Here is a 16,579-nt window from a genome sequence, read left to right as displayed (position 1 = left end):
AAGAGGGATGTGGACAACATGGAGAGGGTCCAGAGGCAGGCCACTTGTATGATCAGGGGGCAGGAGGGCAGGCCTTATGAGGAGAAGCTATGGGACCTGAACCTGTTCAGCCTCCAGAAGAGAAGGCTGAGGTGGGGATCTAGTGGCCTGTTACAAACTAGTCAGGGGGGATCAGCAGGCACTGGGGAAGTCCCTGTTCCCCCAAGCACTACCAGGAGTGACCAGGAATAACGGTCACAAGCTGGTAGAGGGTAGATTTAGGCTGGATATCAGGAGGCGCTACTTCACTGTCAGGGCGGCTAGGATCTGGAACCAACTTCCAAGAGAAGTGGCGTTGGCCGCTACCCTGGGGGTCTTTCAGAGGAGGTTAGTTGAACACCTTGCTGGGGGTCATTTGACCCCAGTACTCTTTCCTGCCATGGCAGGGGGTCGGACTAGATGATCTACTCAGGTCTCTTCCGACCCTAGAAACTATGAAACTATGAAATGGATTCCTGCACAGGCCCAGTTTGGCCTGCGGGCCAGACATTGCCCACCCCTGCATTAGGGTCACGCACTCCATCACAATAAAGTACTTAATCTAGTTTCACTCAGTATCCTGCTTCCCTATGCTGCTTTAGGACCACTTCTCAGGAAGCCCTTCTGACAAGAGGTACTCTCATTCCTCTCAGTAGGAATGATAGAAGAGTTTCCTCAGTAGGAAGGGGGGTTCTATAGCAATTATGTGTTAATATCATAAAGTAAAGCAGCAGAAAAACCCACTTGAAACATAGGAAGCTTTACACATTCAAATGCAAGTTGAAGTTCAGAATGGTTATACTCAATAATACCCTCATGCCTCAGGGGACTGGTTCACATCACTCAACCTTTAGAATACATGCCTGAGAAGAAGCACACAAAGAGTTGTAAACCTGAGAAGCAGCAGTTTTTTGGTAAGGGTGCACCAATAAATATTTTTGAGGCAATACCAATGGCCGATTATTAACAAGTCATATCGGCCAATATTGATCAGTATGAGATGGTCAGTATGCAGCCTGACAGCTTGGACATCAGTATCTAGCTGGTGAGTCTGTGGGGGGAAGGGGCATGGGGGGGCAGATTGAGTCCCCCATGATGAGGGACAGAGTGGGGCAGGGGCAGGTGCTGCACAGGTGGGGTGGGCATGGGACAAAGTTGCAGCTTGCCCAAAGGCATGGGGAAGTGGGCAGGGAGTAGGAGGCAGCTCCTGCTACTGTGCGCACCCACAAGGGAAGCATGGGAGCCATGTACCCCCCTGGATCTGTGCACAGGGTAAGGGCAGGCTGCTGCTGCACACTCAGGGCCAGGCTTTTCCCAGTGGCGGGGCTGGACTGGGGCTATGCTTAGGGTGGGCAGTGGCAGCACTGGGGGGCAGGGCTATGGGGGAAGCTACAGCCACCCCAAAATTTGCTGTAGCCCCTCTCCCAGCACCACTGCCATTTGCCCTGCCTGCCCTGAGTGCAACCCTGGCCCAGTCCTCCCCAGTGCTGGGAAGAGTCTGGCCCTGAGCATGCAGCGGTATCCCATCCTTGCCCTGTGGCCAGATTCAGGAGGGGATGTGCCCCCCGTGCCTCCCCTGGGGGTGTGTACTACAGTGGAAGCCTCCTCCCCCATATGCACCTCCAGAATGAGCCTTGTTGCCATCTCGCACCCTGCCCTGTCATGCCCTGGCTGTGCAGTACCTGCCCCAGCCCTAGCCTCACTCCCTGCCTCACTGGGGGGCCTCAATCTACCCCTCTCATGCCCCTTCTCTCCCTCTGCCCCTTCCCTCCCACAGACTTACCAGCCTCAAAGGGAATTTACAAAACACCTTTTGCAGACAAGCCTACAAACTTCACTTCATCAACCTACTGGATACAGAAATTCATGGATTCAATATAGACATTGGATTTATGACACACTATAATCTGCCTAACATCTGATACCCCGGGTAATCTCTCTACTGTTTACTGGCTATATTATTATCAGTAGGTCTGCATTCCCCTTTCCCCCCTCCCTACTCCACCCATTTGTCTTTTACCCATTGACTGCCTCAATTGGCATTCTCACTGAGTGGCACTCTTGCATGCATACTGCCCTCTGGCTTCTATTCTGTTCCATCCAGGAAGATTACAGACCAACTACAGATGTTTCTTCAGCCTGATGAAAGGTGGTTGTACCTGAAAGCTTACAAAGAAGAATTTTTCCAACTATTTTACTTGGTCTAATAAAAGATATTGGATTGACCCAAAGAACCTTGTCTGTCAAGGTGCACTTCATGCAGTTCTGAATCCTAATAAGACAAGATGCACTTCATGCAGTTCTGAATCCTAGTAAGGATCTTATTGACCTTTCTTTCTAGGAGTACAATCTAGTCAGGGAAATTAAAGCATGCAGCATTACAACATGAACACATTTAAATCAGAAATATTTCAACAAAACAGCCTGCCACATATAACAACAGAAATGTATTAATGTCTTGATAATGTCATGTTATTTGTCATCAATCAATAAATCAATCTTAGTGTAGCGTGCAGACTGAATTTAGAACTATTATATTAGAACACTTCATTTTGGGCACTTTAGGGCAAGCTTGACAAACACAGCTTTTATGGACTGTATCTGGCTTGTAGAGCCACATCATCTGGCCCAAAAGGCATCTAGAGGGGTTGGGAATTTGGGAGGGGGCAAGCAGGGGATATAGAGCCTGCCATGTACAGGGTGTGGAGCTCCATTGGGAATGCATGTCAGCAGCATAGCAAGCAATAGCTGTGTTAATCCCTGCAACTCCTTGACATTCTGCCACCCCTGCCCTACAGGCCAGATCCAGCTCCTGAGGCTGGGTGAATTTGACACCCTTGCCTTAGGACTGGGGTTCCCAGACTTTGGTGCATCTCTGGGGGGCACACAGGAGAAATTATGTAATGGCAGATTTAACTTTTATTATAATAACTGGCATTAAGGGGTTAAAATATAAAACATATGCTAGTAGGGGTATGTCGGCAGCTGGTAAGTCTGGAAGGGGTACAATCAGAACAAGTTTGGGAACCTCTACTTTAAAGATATTAAGCAACATTTCTGCAAAATGTATCATTGAGCCTTCCAACCAGAAGATTGCTTATTCATCATATAGTGGTAAGAAACATTTTTGTATACTCTGTTTTACCTGGAACTTTAGTATATACTATGTACCCTTATGAAATTAGAAAAAAGGTGCCCTGTGTTAAGATACAGAGTCATCTTGAACCACTTCTTGTTTCAGGGCGTTCTGGGGTTTACACAAGGACCAGCTGTTAGATATTTGGCAAAATGTTTGCCTTCCCCAAGGTCCTAAGCTAAAAAAAAAAAAAAAAGAAAAGAAAACATGAAAAAGACAGCTAAAAACTAATTTAACAAACATAAGTCATATGGAAGCTTTTTTAAACAAGAAAGAAATACAATTTCTGAAGAGCATAAACAGGTTATTGACCCTACTGCCTTAGATAGATAAGTCAGCTTTGGTTTCAGATTCTCAGACCGGTTTATTCTACACACAGTAATTTTGTTTCCATAATAAGCAGAACAGGCAAGCAAACCAGCTCTCTCACTCTTACTTCATGTATAAGACAGGAGACAATCTTAACACTAAAATTCTACCTCAGAACAACAACATACCCTTTCCTCCCTTAGCACTTCCTCCAGGAGTACTTAAGCTTCCTGGTGGCTCCATCCTCATTAGTGAGTTATCACGTACAGCTGGCTCCCAGCCAGGAACACTGTCATCTGTTGACTGCCTGCATCTGGGTTTCCAGTTGTTGAAATTTGGAGCACCTCCTTACAAGCCTCATTATCTATATTCTGAATGTGGCAATGCTGTGAGTTTCAGCATCATCTTGGAGGAACATCAGTTGTATCACATGTTGCTAGGTTTTCTGTTGTAGCTGTGTTGGTCTAAGGACATAGGCAGGCAAGGTTCTTTGAGTAGATGTGGTATCTTGTATTAGACCAACCGAGTAGTTCAGGAAAAGTTTTTTGCAAGCTTTTGGGTTCAGTCACCCTTCTTCAGGCATAGGGAGTCTCTGCTGTTCTGAGATTCCAAGAAAAGTCTCCAAGAGACTCAAATCAGCAGAGACTCCCTATGCCTGAAGAAGGGTGACTACACCCGAAAGCTTGCAAAGAACTTTTTCCCAATTACTTAGTTGGTCTAATAAAAGATATCACATCTACTCAAAAAACCTTGCCTGACAGTTGTATCACATAGCACTAACGACTGAAACACTGTTTAAGTTTCCGCTTCTCTTATATGGCATGCCTACAATACCATTTCTGTGAAAAAGTAAGAATCTCCTTCATAATTTTATAGCCAAATAGAAAAATAAGAATTAAGAAAAAGAAACTCAGTTCTTTCAAGGCCAAGATAAAATGAATTTGTAGTTATAGTTAATTTTTCAAGAATAATTTAAGGAAATACATCTGTTGTCACTGTAAAGAAGTATATCAGTATGCTCACTTGCAAATGCCATTTTTAGTTACTGGAAACAAGGCTGAATTGTTTAATGTTTTTTTGGATTCATTATTAACAGCAAAATGATCTTTTTCTTACCAGTTATTTTCCAAATATGGATTTGTTTCTGTGACTGTATTGGTCGAATTCCTGACTTCTATCACTTTTTAAAAATTCAATTCTATTTTATAGTGGGAAATCAGTTTTCCTTTTATGTTTTTTGGTAATTTCATATTAAAATTGTTTTCTTTACTATAGAATCATAGAAAAGTAGGGCTGGAGGGGACCTTTGGAAGTTGTATAGTCCAACCCCTTGCTTAAGGCAGGACCATCCCTGACTAAACCATCCTGGACTAGTGTTTGTCTAATGACACCTGAGATCACCCAGGCTCTTTGGGTAGCCTGTTCTAATGCTTAAAAACCCTCATAGTGAGAAAGGTCTTTCTAATAACGACCCTAATTTTCCTTGCTCCTGTTCAAGAGTATTGCTCCCTTTACCGTTCAATGCAGCCACAGAGAATAGCTTATATCACCTTCTACATAGAAGAGTAGGGAGGCATGGTACTTTAGAAACTCATTCAGAGAGGCCTAAGTAGGGGTCTGCTTAAATCATGGTTAGACTTACCAATTTTCACAGGTTGGTCGCAGCATGAAAAGCAAATTCCTCAGGTATTTTGTGGATGTGCTCTGGTGGTCCCACCCTTCAGAGCTGATTGGCATAGGGGGAGAGGTGTAAAGGGTCTGCTGCCATCTTGACTGGCATCTGCCTTTCATGTGGCCCTGCCCCTTAGTTCTGATTAGCAGAGCGGCTTTGGTGGGGAAGGGAGGAGGAATCTGCTGCCCTTCATGCTGCCCCTCCAGCTGGCACTTTCGCCTCTGGACAGGCTGCAAGGCTGGGCTGCAGTGGCAGTGAGGACCTCTGGCTCCCACTGGGGAGTCAGCATTTTATTTTTATTAAGTGGTTGGCTTTTTTATTTTGCAGACAATCCTGGATTCCAGACTAACATGACTAATTATCACTTTCTCCTATAATCACCCTTCAGGTATTTGAAGATTTATCAACTCCTCTCTCGGTTTTTTGTACTCTTGACTACATAATCTCTGCTCTTTCAACTTTTCCTCATAAGTTGTTTCGTAGACTTCCAGTCATTTTTGATGCTCTCCACTGGACTCTTTACAGTGTTCCACATCTTTCTTGAAGTGTGGAATCCACATGAAGTGTCAACAAGGTTATTCGGTTCTTTGTTGTTAGAGGTCTTATCTAGCATTTAGGCAGCTCTAGCTCCTACTAAGGACCCAATTAACTAGGGCAGTGGTTTTCAACCCTTTTTATTTGTGGAACCCTAAAACATTTTGAAAGGAGGCACAGACCCCTTTGGAAATTTTGAATGGAGGTGCAGACCCCTTTGAATTGTAATTGTGGGTATTCACATACTTTTGATTGCCCATAGTTATCTTTCATGGACCCCTTAGACTTAGTCTGGGGACCTTCAGGGAGGGTTCTGTGAACTACAAGTAGAAAACTACTTAACTAGTGTGGCCATATTATTTTTAAGGAAATCTGGGACCCTGCCTTCTCCCTCCCCCCCCCCCCCCCCGGGACTTTTATTTGAATTTTCATCCAACTAGCCAGGATGCTGAGATGGCCTACGAAATCCAGGACTGTCCCTGCCAAACTGGGATGTATGGTCAACCGCCAATTAACCCTTCTTTCCCCTGTGTGCAAGCTAGTCAAGGAAATTGAAACGTGCAAAATTTTTACAGCATGAATACATTTAAACCTAGGGTTGCCAACCCTCCCAGATTGGCCAGGAGTCTACTGGAATTGGCATTGAGCTCTCAGTGACTATTGAAAGCAATCTGGGAGATTGATATTGTGAACAGGTTGAGTGGTACAATTAATGACCAGAGGTGCACTGATACATCAGTCCCATATTGGATCGACATTGATATAAGGAAAATTGACAGTATTGGAAATCAGCTTTTTTTGGCTGATGTGGCTGATAATGTCACTGATAAATGCCCTGTGCAGGCTTGCAGCCACAGCGCAGCATGCAGGTGGCTAGGAGCACAGCTTGGCACTGTGGAGAGCAGCCAGGTCTGGCTGGTTAGTCTGTTGTGAAGGAAGTGGCATGGCAGGGGCAGATTGAGGCCCCCACAGTTGGGGAGGGAGTGGGGCTGGGGCAGGGGCAGGGACAGGGGCATGGCATGGGACAGAGCCATGAGTGGCTCGTCCAGGGGCATGGCTCCCACTGCTTCATGCACCCCAGGAGGGAATGGGAGGCATGTGCCCTCAGATCTGCATGTGGGGCAAGGGTGGGCTGCCACTGCAGGCTGGGGCCGGGGTGGTGCTGGGCTCTTCCCAGCAGGGGAGTTGGGCTGGGGGTATTCTTGGGGTGGGCAGCAGCAGCACTAGGAGGGGGGGCTACAACGAATTTTGGGGTGGCTGCAGCCCCCACCCTGTAGCCCCCCTCCTAGCACTGCCACCGCCCACCATGAGCACAGCGTGGCCCAGCCCCCCACCAGGAAGAGCTCGATGCAAGCCCAGCCCCAGCCCATAGTGGCAGCCCACTTTTGCCCTGCATGCAGATATCCGGGGGCACATGCCCTCCCGGGGTGTGTGTAGTGACAGGAGCTACTCCCCTCCCCACACCCCCTGAAGAAGCCTCTCATGGCTCCATCCCGTGCTTCGTCCTGGCTGTGCAGCACCTGCCCCAGCCCCAGCCCCATTTCCTCCTTCACCGCAGGGGCCTCGATCTTCCCCCCACATGCCCCTTCCCTTGCCCCTTCCCCCACCACAGACTTACCAGCCAGATGTTGCTCTCCATGCTGCCTGGCTGCATATCACAATCAGATTGGTATCAGCTGATATGGCTCATTAAAAATTGGCCATCAGTATCTGCCCCAAAAATCTCTATCTATCGGTGCACCCATATTAATGACATTATGTCATGTTAGAAAAATAAACCTCCTGGAATAGCTTCAGTCAGAGTTGGCAACCCTATTTAAACCAGAAATATTACAAGAAAGTTATAGCCTGCTATCACCTTAGAAAGCCCTAAATGGTCTGTGCCCTACATATATAGGGGATCACTCTCTCTTATGGTCCATCCTGATCCATAAGGTCAGCTGAAAGCAATCTCTTGCAAGTATCGTTAATGCACCACGTGTGCTTGGCGAAAACATGTGGGAGGTCATTGTTGGTAGTCCTTAGCTTTGGAACTTCCTTCCCCTTGAGACTCATCAGAGCCCAAGCCTGAATATCTTCCAGAAGTGCTATAAGACTTAAATTGGCATTTAGCAAGGGAGGCCAAATTAAGACATCATTTTATATCTTATCTTAATATTCTATATGCTTTTGTAAGTTATTCCATGTCTTACTGTAAGCTGTTCTGAGCTTTTGTTGGGAATGGTGACATATACATCTAATAAATAAATAAATGCATAAATAAAACAAGAATGATCAGACTACCATCCAATACTGTGGGCATATCTGTGATCTTTTCACTCAGTAGGTAAATAATTTGGAATAAAAAAGTGTTTGTAGTATTGCAGCGCCCTTTGACCTATATACTCTCTCTTTGGTCCATGTAGGAACTGAAGGGTGGTGGTACATGGTGTGAGAGAAATCTCAGGCTCATACAGTAGACAGCTTTGAAACTTCAGTTTGATATTGAAGCTTATAAGAAGCCAAGAAAGTGTCTAAAACACTGTAGTCATGGGTTCTTGTGAGCCATTGCTAGTATGTGTACTGTAACCTTTTTATATCAGATGGAACCCTTTTCAGCCCATTATATTACTTTCCAATTATAGCAGTCAAGCTAGCTAGGGATCATGAATAATATGGATCAGCATAGTGAAGTTCACACCTGTCTAAATGGACCATGCTCTTGTAGCTAGCCAAGTAGAACAGGCATTGGCAAACTTTTGAAGCCTGCAGCAAGGGCTGTGTTGCAAGCAGTGGCCTGTGGGAGCAAATTCTTGCACCCCCCTGAGGGAGTACCCAAGAAAGCAGGCAGTATGACCCAGGAGATGCCTCCTGTGCTGTTGCTGCTACTGCCTCAGCAATAGGAATAAACTGAACATGGTAGGCAGTAGGACCCTGGAGATGCTGCTTCTGCTGTCCTGGCTGAAGTGTGCTTCTGACTCCCTGAGTTGCCATACGCTGGATTTGCCTTGTTAGCCATAGGTTGCCAACTCCCAAGCCAGAAGGTTCTGGTTTTGGCTTTTTCTGTTAGGATGTTCAGTAACAATAAAAAGTCCAAAAGGGCATCTAGGCTATATACCAACTTGGCAATCTGAGGATGGGAGCCCACAGTTCAATATTACTCTGGTATTCAAAGTGTTTTTTTCTTTCTACCAATATCACTTCTATTTTGCTTGGGGAAACATTTAGTCAGTTATTATCTTGTGGGTATTGGTTATACTTGGGTATTAGCATAGCTGGGAAACTGTTGCATTTTATGTGAAAGAATTATAAAGCTCTAAGTTAACTGCATATTGCTAGCATTTAAGTCCATGATATTCCTTGTGTGCCTCTTTTGTTGAAATAGGGTATTCAGAAAACAGAGCAATAAGTGAAACTAAAGGGCCTCTTTTATATCGTTATGGGGAAGCAGAACTCTGGTTAAAATAAAGGACTTAGTTATTGATACCTAATATCAGCAACAGAAAAAGTTTCTAGAAGAAACATGCAAACTGATTACATAAAATGCACAAACATTTTCATATTACTAATGATCTGGTCCTAGAAATGTACATGTGTACAAGTCAGTGACTGTGGCCACTGCCCCAGTTCAAACCTGGCCCACAAAGAGCCCCTGTGATCCAGATCTGGCCTGAAAGCCAAGGTGAGTTTGACACCCCTGATGTATATATAGCACCAGTCAGTATTTTAAAGCAGGAGTTATCCCTCCAGTGCTTTAACACATCAAAACAGACAGTATTTGAAAATGTTATATGAAGCACAGAGTCTTTGGAGAGTCAGGGCCCAGAAGTCTACTTTATACAATAGAGATTAACACCATTATTCTATATATAATCTCCCCAACAAAACACTGTCGCCCATTTCTGTCAACAAATGGCTTCTTTGCTTTGGCAGCTGAGAGAAACTTTAGTTTAGTATAGGCAACAAAACATGCCTTTATGAATTGCAGACCTATTTTTAAAAATATTTTGGAAGGTGACTACAGTATTGAGATATTACATTATTTGAATTAACTAAACATATTTTAAAACAAACTAGGAAGATGAGGTATGTCTCTGTGGATCCAGCATTTTTTGGGAGTGGTGTGGTATATGCTTAACTCCTTCTTCCATACCACCACTGGAATAAGGGGGAGGCTAGGGCTATGTTTTGAACATATCCTATCCAGACAAAGCTCCCTCTTGGGTTTCTTCCCTGGTTTCTTTGATTCTTTCTTCCTTGCCAGAGACTATGAAAAGTTGTAGACTGGGACCTGATGTTCAAGCTTGCCATGGCTGAACAAACTAACTTTATACTATTATAGATTGCATAAAGTTCATAAAGCTGCTGTTAAAGTGACCCTGTTAAAACCTAAGTGCTGCAATTTATTTGTTTTAAAAAAAAAGTAAAAAATATGCTGAGGGAGAATACATTATGGGAAGCTGACAGGCTTTCATGCCTGTGTTTCAGTATCCTATTACACTCATGGTGTTGTGAAAAAGAGGAAATCCATAGGGAGAAATTTGTAGTTTATATTTTGTATTAATAAGCATAGCAGTTTCTGTCCAGGAGTCATTCATTATATTACTATTTAAGTGAATTACTGTAATTTAATTCAAATTGAACTGCTTTCAAAAAGTTGTAATGCTGTGGATAAAAATTTAAGATCAAAATATTTATACTCCTGTACTAACAAATTTCCCATCAAAAATGGCAGGGAGGTGGGGGGCGAGGACAGAGTGCCGCCACCCACAACCTCATGTTGCTGCTGCCTCCCAGGAGCAGAGGAGGGAGGCTTGCCCTGCTGTCCCCTCTGTCCCCTTTTGCCAGCACCCTGCACCACCTCCAGGGCCAGAGGGAACAGTGGGGACAGAGTGGGACGGTGGAGCACTACTGGGATGAAGTGGGGGGGGTGAGGCCAGCACCACTGGCCTCGCCCCTCCTCCATCTCTGCTGTCATGGCAGCACTTCGCTGTCGCACTCTGTCCTGACTGTTCCCTCTACCAGCACCCTGAGGCACTGCCATCTCTAAGGAGCAGGGTGGGGGGGCGCTGCTGGCCTCATCCCCCTAATCCATCCCTGCTGTCATGGCGGCACTTCGTGGAGCACTCTGCTTGTGTGGAGCACTCTGTTTGTTTCAGGAAGCATTGTGATTGTCTGCTGAGACAACCAGTCAGAGAACTCCAAGAGCATTATGGGCAGACAGTCAGACACAGACAGATGGACGAAACCCTTTATATATATAGATATTGCATTATATTTGAGGCCCAAATGTTAGGACTCAAAGTGAATTCTATTATATTAATTGGTTCCTAAATTTTACAGCATGTAGCCAAAACTTCTATTGCTTTCAGCATATATTTTTGCCTGAGTGAAGAACTTGCAGGACTGCTTTCAGGTGTTAGAAAAATACTACCAGATTAATTTATAACTTTCTATGCATGTCTTCAAATCACTTTTAGACTGACTTTTAAGCATGTTATAACCATGAACATACCTATCAGTTGAGTCCAGCTGTAATATTATAAAACTGTGTTCATAATGCCACATGACAAGGTAAATGGCAATAAAGAAATAAAAGACAGATCATTACTGTTTCATTCCTCGTTGTTACAATATATTTAAAAACAAAATAGAGCATGGGATGCCATTGAAGTAAATCAAAACCTTGTGCACACATTTATTGGCAGTATTTTAATCAGTAAGTGTAACATGAAATCACATAAAAATTCCAGGTTCAAAAATGTGACACACAAGGGCAGTTCATGTAAGCCATTTGTAGAAGTCGTCTAGAGCAGTGGTTCTCAATCTTTTTTGTACTAGGACCCATTTGCAAACATCGATGGCTAGTCCTGACCCAATGCCCCTCACTCCCAACCTGCTGCCCCCACCACCAGGCCCCACAGTGTGAGGGGCATGGTGTGGGTGTGTTGGGCAGGGGGAGCCCCAAGCAGCCCGCTACAGGCTGGAACTCTTGACAGCCTGCAAGGGAAAAGCCACAGTTTCCCACGTTTTTCTCCTTTAAAGGAAAATCCATTTTTAAAGTTTGTTTGTGACCCTTTCATATATTCTTGCAACCCACTTTTGGGTCGTGAGTCATGGGTTGAAAAACACTGATCTAGAGCTCATCTAGTTGTGGCAGTTGTGGGGAGGGGAAAATGTGAATCACAGCATCACCATATTCCTTTTGTACTTCTGTAGCATTCAAAGGTCTTTATCAAGGTTTGTTTATATATCATTATTATTTCAGATTTCTATAACTGTACAAAAGAGAAAACAAGAGGAAGAATTAGGCCCAGTATAGCTCAGGGAGAAGCAGCCACTTTGCCTAAGATGGTAACACAATAAATAAAAAAAAATCTGAATAGATTTGCTGGTGAAAAGGAGAAACAAAGTGTCAAGTACCTGACCTCAATACTCTTACACTGAAACCTGAAGATAATGATGGAAGAGTCTGGTGAGAGTAATATGCAGGAAGTGGGGCCTGAAAAGGTTGCCTCCAGGCTTATCAAAATTGACCATCTGAGAGGGTGGAGAGGAAGGAGAACCAAAGTTAATGTAATAATTTATTAAAAAGAAAACAACTAAGTCTGTATCAGTCTCATACTTGTAAAACTGCCTCCTTAGTCTATGTTATGTTTTTATTTATAAGATTATATTCAATTGATTATAAATTGGCTAAATGTGGAATTTGGAATTAACAATGACAAATAGAGTAGATTTCTTAACTAGCATTACTAATTTAACTGCAAAAGTGTAAATAGCACATACTGCTATGTGTTTTGTATCTTACCATCAATACAGGTAAGCATTAAATTGAGCTTTTGCTACATAAACTTTTGGTTATCTAATTCACACTATTTAATATCAGAAACTAAATCATTAAAGTAAATTGTTAACATTAATTAGCAAGCTAACCATATAAGAAAGTAAAAGATCAAGTGTTCCCTTACATATTACATAAAAAGATTTCTGGCAGCGTTTTACTTTGACCATTATTAGCTCTATAAACTAAACAAAAATTACTTAGTTGCTAAGCCACAGACTGAAATTCGTTACTGTTTGAACATGACTTGAAAAAAAGTACTAAACCAATATTAGGGAACCAGTATATATGCTAGGCGTAGACTAATAAGCTTGAGACTAGATATTTTGAAATATTTTTCATATTGATTAAAACCATTTGTCTTAATCCATTTTAATCTCACTTCTCAAAATAAAAAGCAAACTTTTAACTGCTGTGCTGTTGTTATTGATATCCATAAGCCTTTATTGACAACATAACATAATGTCTAGTCTTATATAATAGTATACTTAATAATATTAATTATATTTCATTTAAATGCTGATTGAATTTGTGTTATACTTCAACAATATAGCAGTCATTAAAACCTGTTTGATTAGAAGGCTTTAAAGCACTGTTTTTAAAGCACCCCATTAGAAAACACCTTTATTTAAGTAGCCAGTTTAAGATCCCTAATAAAATGATTACAAATCAATTATGGATTCTTAGAATTTTCCATCTAATGCATAAATGTAATGTTTTAGTACAGTGTTTGCTCTATAAGCCCACTGAACTTTTATAAGAAATTAGGATGGTATTTTTTTAGCAGGTTCAACTCATTACCATAATTAACTGAACTAACACATACTACATTTTTATTTTTTACAGATCTTCAGTGCAGTGAGAGAAGAAGAGGAAGCAGAAGATACTCTTAAATATTTTCCTTATCCTCTGAGAAAGCTTCCAACGTTAAATACAGTTTGTAGATGCAAAGATGATGGCTATTGTATAAAAACATGTGTACAAGGTGCTCACTTTCAATACCGTACCACTTTACACAGGACTTCGCTCTCTAACAGTATTACTGGTGCTCTACTAGAAGCAACTACATCACTGGGAGCAAGAAGTGGGCTTCTAAATATATTGGGAGGATCAGCTGGAAGGGCGATGCTTAAAGGTAATTAAGATTTAATTGTTTTGAATTTTCACACGATCATTTGAACTACAGAAATTATATATTCTACAGCAGGACCGTCCAGCTGATGAGCTGTGAGGTGACCTGACCCGCCTCTTCTCCCACTGTTCTTGCTGCTGCTGCACCCCTTCCATCTCCCAGCTTCTATTTCTTGCCCCCACCCCTGTGGGACTTGTGGCTTGACCTGCAGGGGCACATGTGTTGTAGGGGTCATGGCTAGGAATAGGGAGAGCCCACACTGCCCATGTGGCTCAGGGGTGGGGGCCTGATGGCCTACATAGTGTGTGGTCCCAGGTACTCACTCAGAAACTGGACCTCCCTGTTCTATAGAATGCAGATCTTTGCACTGTACTTTATATTCTTTTATGTGGAACAGAGAGATACAAAAAATACTACGTGCTTTCTATATGATTCAATTGGTAGAGAAATGACAATCTGTTCTACACTGGTGAAAAGTTAAAGGTACTAGTAATATTGAAATATTCTATTTTATAAAAGCACAACAACTTTAATTTTTAATTTTCTTTAGAAGTATTCCAGTCTCCACCAAATGATTAATGTTTATGTCATTGTGTCAAGAAGATAAATATTTCTTTATATTTTAATATCAAATATTTAGATAAGTGCTCCTATTTATGAGCTGAATGGACTCATGACTTTGGACAAGTGTCTGTAATATTTAATTGTTATTGTTGTCCTTATTATTTACATAGTACTGCGAAGTAAGTGTATACAGATCATTATTTATTTACTGATTTTTTTTAAGGCCTTCCTCTATGTATTGTTTAAGCCCGCCAGATATATCAGGGCTTGTCTGTATGTGAAAGTATCCCAGAAAAACTGTTCTGGAATAGTTGTTCCATACTGGCTTCCCATTTTGCCACACTGGTTTTGCAGTAAGAAGGCCTTAGGTTTGGAACTGCATTAAGGTAAAACACAGAAAGGTACTCTTACCATTGAATATGCATATCCACATGAGGAGTTGGTATGAAATTGTTATTAGATTTCAAATTCACACGCTAAAAGCTTCCAGATGTACACAAGCCCTTAGAGGCTTTATCTTCATGTTGTTGTATAAGAGAAGTAAGTATTTAATGGAGATTTGCAACACTGAAGTACACAGAAACTGAGGCTTACCCAAAATCATGCAGGAATCTGTGACAGAATTGGGAGCAGAACCAGAATCTTCCAAACTCAATTTACTGTATTTATTTGAATATAAGATGACTTCCCAATAATTAGATTCTAGATATGAAAAAATGATAAATATGTTCTAATTTTCCAGGTGTCATATCGGACAGTTGCCTTAAATCCGTCCCCTCCCACTGCAATAGCAAGGAAAATAGTGGCTCCAGGGGTCAGGTGGCCCCTTTGCCCTCTGCCCTTCCCACTTCTTTCCCCTGTAGCCTTCCTCCTCCTCCACCCACTGTCAGACCCTGCTCAAGATATTTTCCCTCTCCAAGCACAATGGAAGGAAGTGAGCTGTACACACATTGTAAGCGCCAGGGGGAAGAAGAGAGGAAGAGGTGGGCCTGACCAGCCCTTATCTGGAGTCAGAACCACAGCAGTCGCCTACTCCCCTTCCTCACTTTTTAATTTGAAATGCATGGGACAAAAACACCACTGACTTCACAATAAATATATCCATAGTAACTTGCATATATGAAAATTACTATGGATAAATTTCTCCAGAATTCATGCATTCTAACTTGTTGCAAACTGCTGCAAGTTTCAGCATAGGTACTCCATAAATACACTGCTGAACAGCATTTTTGTAACTAACTGTACATAGTACAAACTATGCACGATAGTCTTTGGGAATCCCTCACAGTTAAGGATGGTTGTCTTCCATGATTCTTATCTGTGTGTCTGAAGATGGCTGATGAGGCCTATCCAGGATTGCAGTTTTGTCATGTGTTTCCATGTTGGGGGGAGGAGTGGAGGGGGCTGGATTCTTGATTTGGTCCATGACGTGCTGTTTTTGCTGCTCCCACTTTTCCATCTTCTGTTGTTGGGAAGTTTCAAAGTACTGAGATCCCTGCAACAGATTCTTCCTCCATTTGGAGTAGTCCTGGGTGATAGCATTCCCTGAGTTGACACTGATGTTGCATTTTTTTAAGCTGGCTGTGAGGGCATCCCTGAAGTTCTTTTTCTGCCCTCCCATTGAGCATATGCCTTGGGGCATGATATTAGTTCAGAAGCAAAAGGCTCATGTCTTACCATATAGTTCATTGGGTTGGAGAGTCAGCAGCAGTTCAAGCCATTGTAACCCCACAGCCTGGTGCTGCTTAGTATGAGTCTGTACTCCAGATATCCCACAAAGTCTCCACTTGCTAATTAGCCCCCCACTTGCAGCTGGAACCAGGTATACCGTCACAAGTCCTGGGACCCACCAAAACTTTATACGTAGTTGAGGTGCAGGGCTGCCTGGTCTGTCTCTACCCTATAGAGGGCAGGGCCACACTAATCACATGCAACAGGCTGCGAGAAGGGGCGACAGAGTTTTTTAGCTACATGGAAGTTTGGTGATGTTTGCTAGATATTTAAGCTGGTGAAGAAACCGGAATCTTTGGAAATGGGAAAGAAAGGCACAGCTCAGCTGTGGGAGTGAAGAGAAAGTTGAAATGTATTTGATATAGTGGCTCACCATGACTTGAAAAAGAGTTGGTCCTGCAGGGGACTAAACACAATGGACTTTATATCTTAACCAGATGGGATGCACTAACCTATTCTTGTGGTAGGCAGGGGAAGCACTGTGACCGCGTAGGTGGGCTTCCCAGGACAGGTGATTGTCTTTAATATGTCCTCCATAGGAGGTCTATATTGAGCAAATTTTTTTTTTGGTATTGGGTGGTGGAACTGGAGCTTGCTCCATCCACTCCATGAATTGACCTGGTATTACAGTGCTTCCAGGACCGGTGCAAAAAAACAGAC

The 16,579-nt window shown here is 42.9% G+C and overlaps 1 protein-coding gene across 1 annotated transcript in view; it reads left to right on the top strand.

Annotated features, from left to right (window-relative positions):
• The window catches only part of PLCE1 (phospholipase C epsilon 1), a 386,628-nt gene that overhangs the window by 113,932 nt on the left and 256,117 nt on the right, over positions 1 to 16,579 (top strand). The window contains exon 2 of the mRNA XM_019502605.1: positions 13,339 to 13,627. Within this exon, the coding sequence (XP_019358150.1) occupies positions 13,339 to 13,627 (289 nt within the window). The remainder of the gene's footprint in view (positions 1 to 13,338; positions 13,628 to 16,579) is intronic.

The sequence above is a fragment of the Gavialis gangeticus genome, unplaced genomic scaffold, assembly GCF_001723915.1.
Source record: "Gavialis gangeticus isolate Ggan-Ray unplaced genomic scaffold, GavGan_comp1, whole genome shotgun sequence".
NCBI lineage: Eukaryota > Metazoa > Chordata > Crocodylia > Gavialidae > Gavialis > Gavialis gangeticus.
This window is presented reverse-complemented; position numbering and strand designations above follow the sequence as displayed.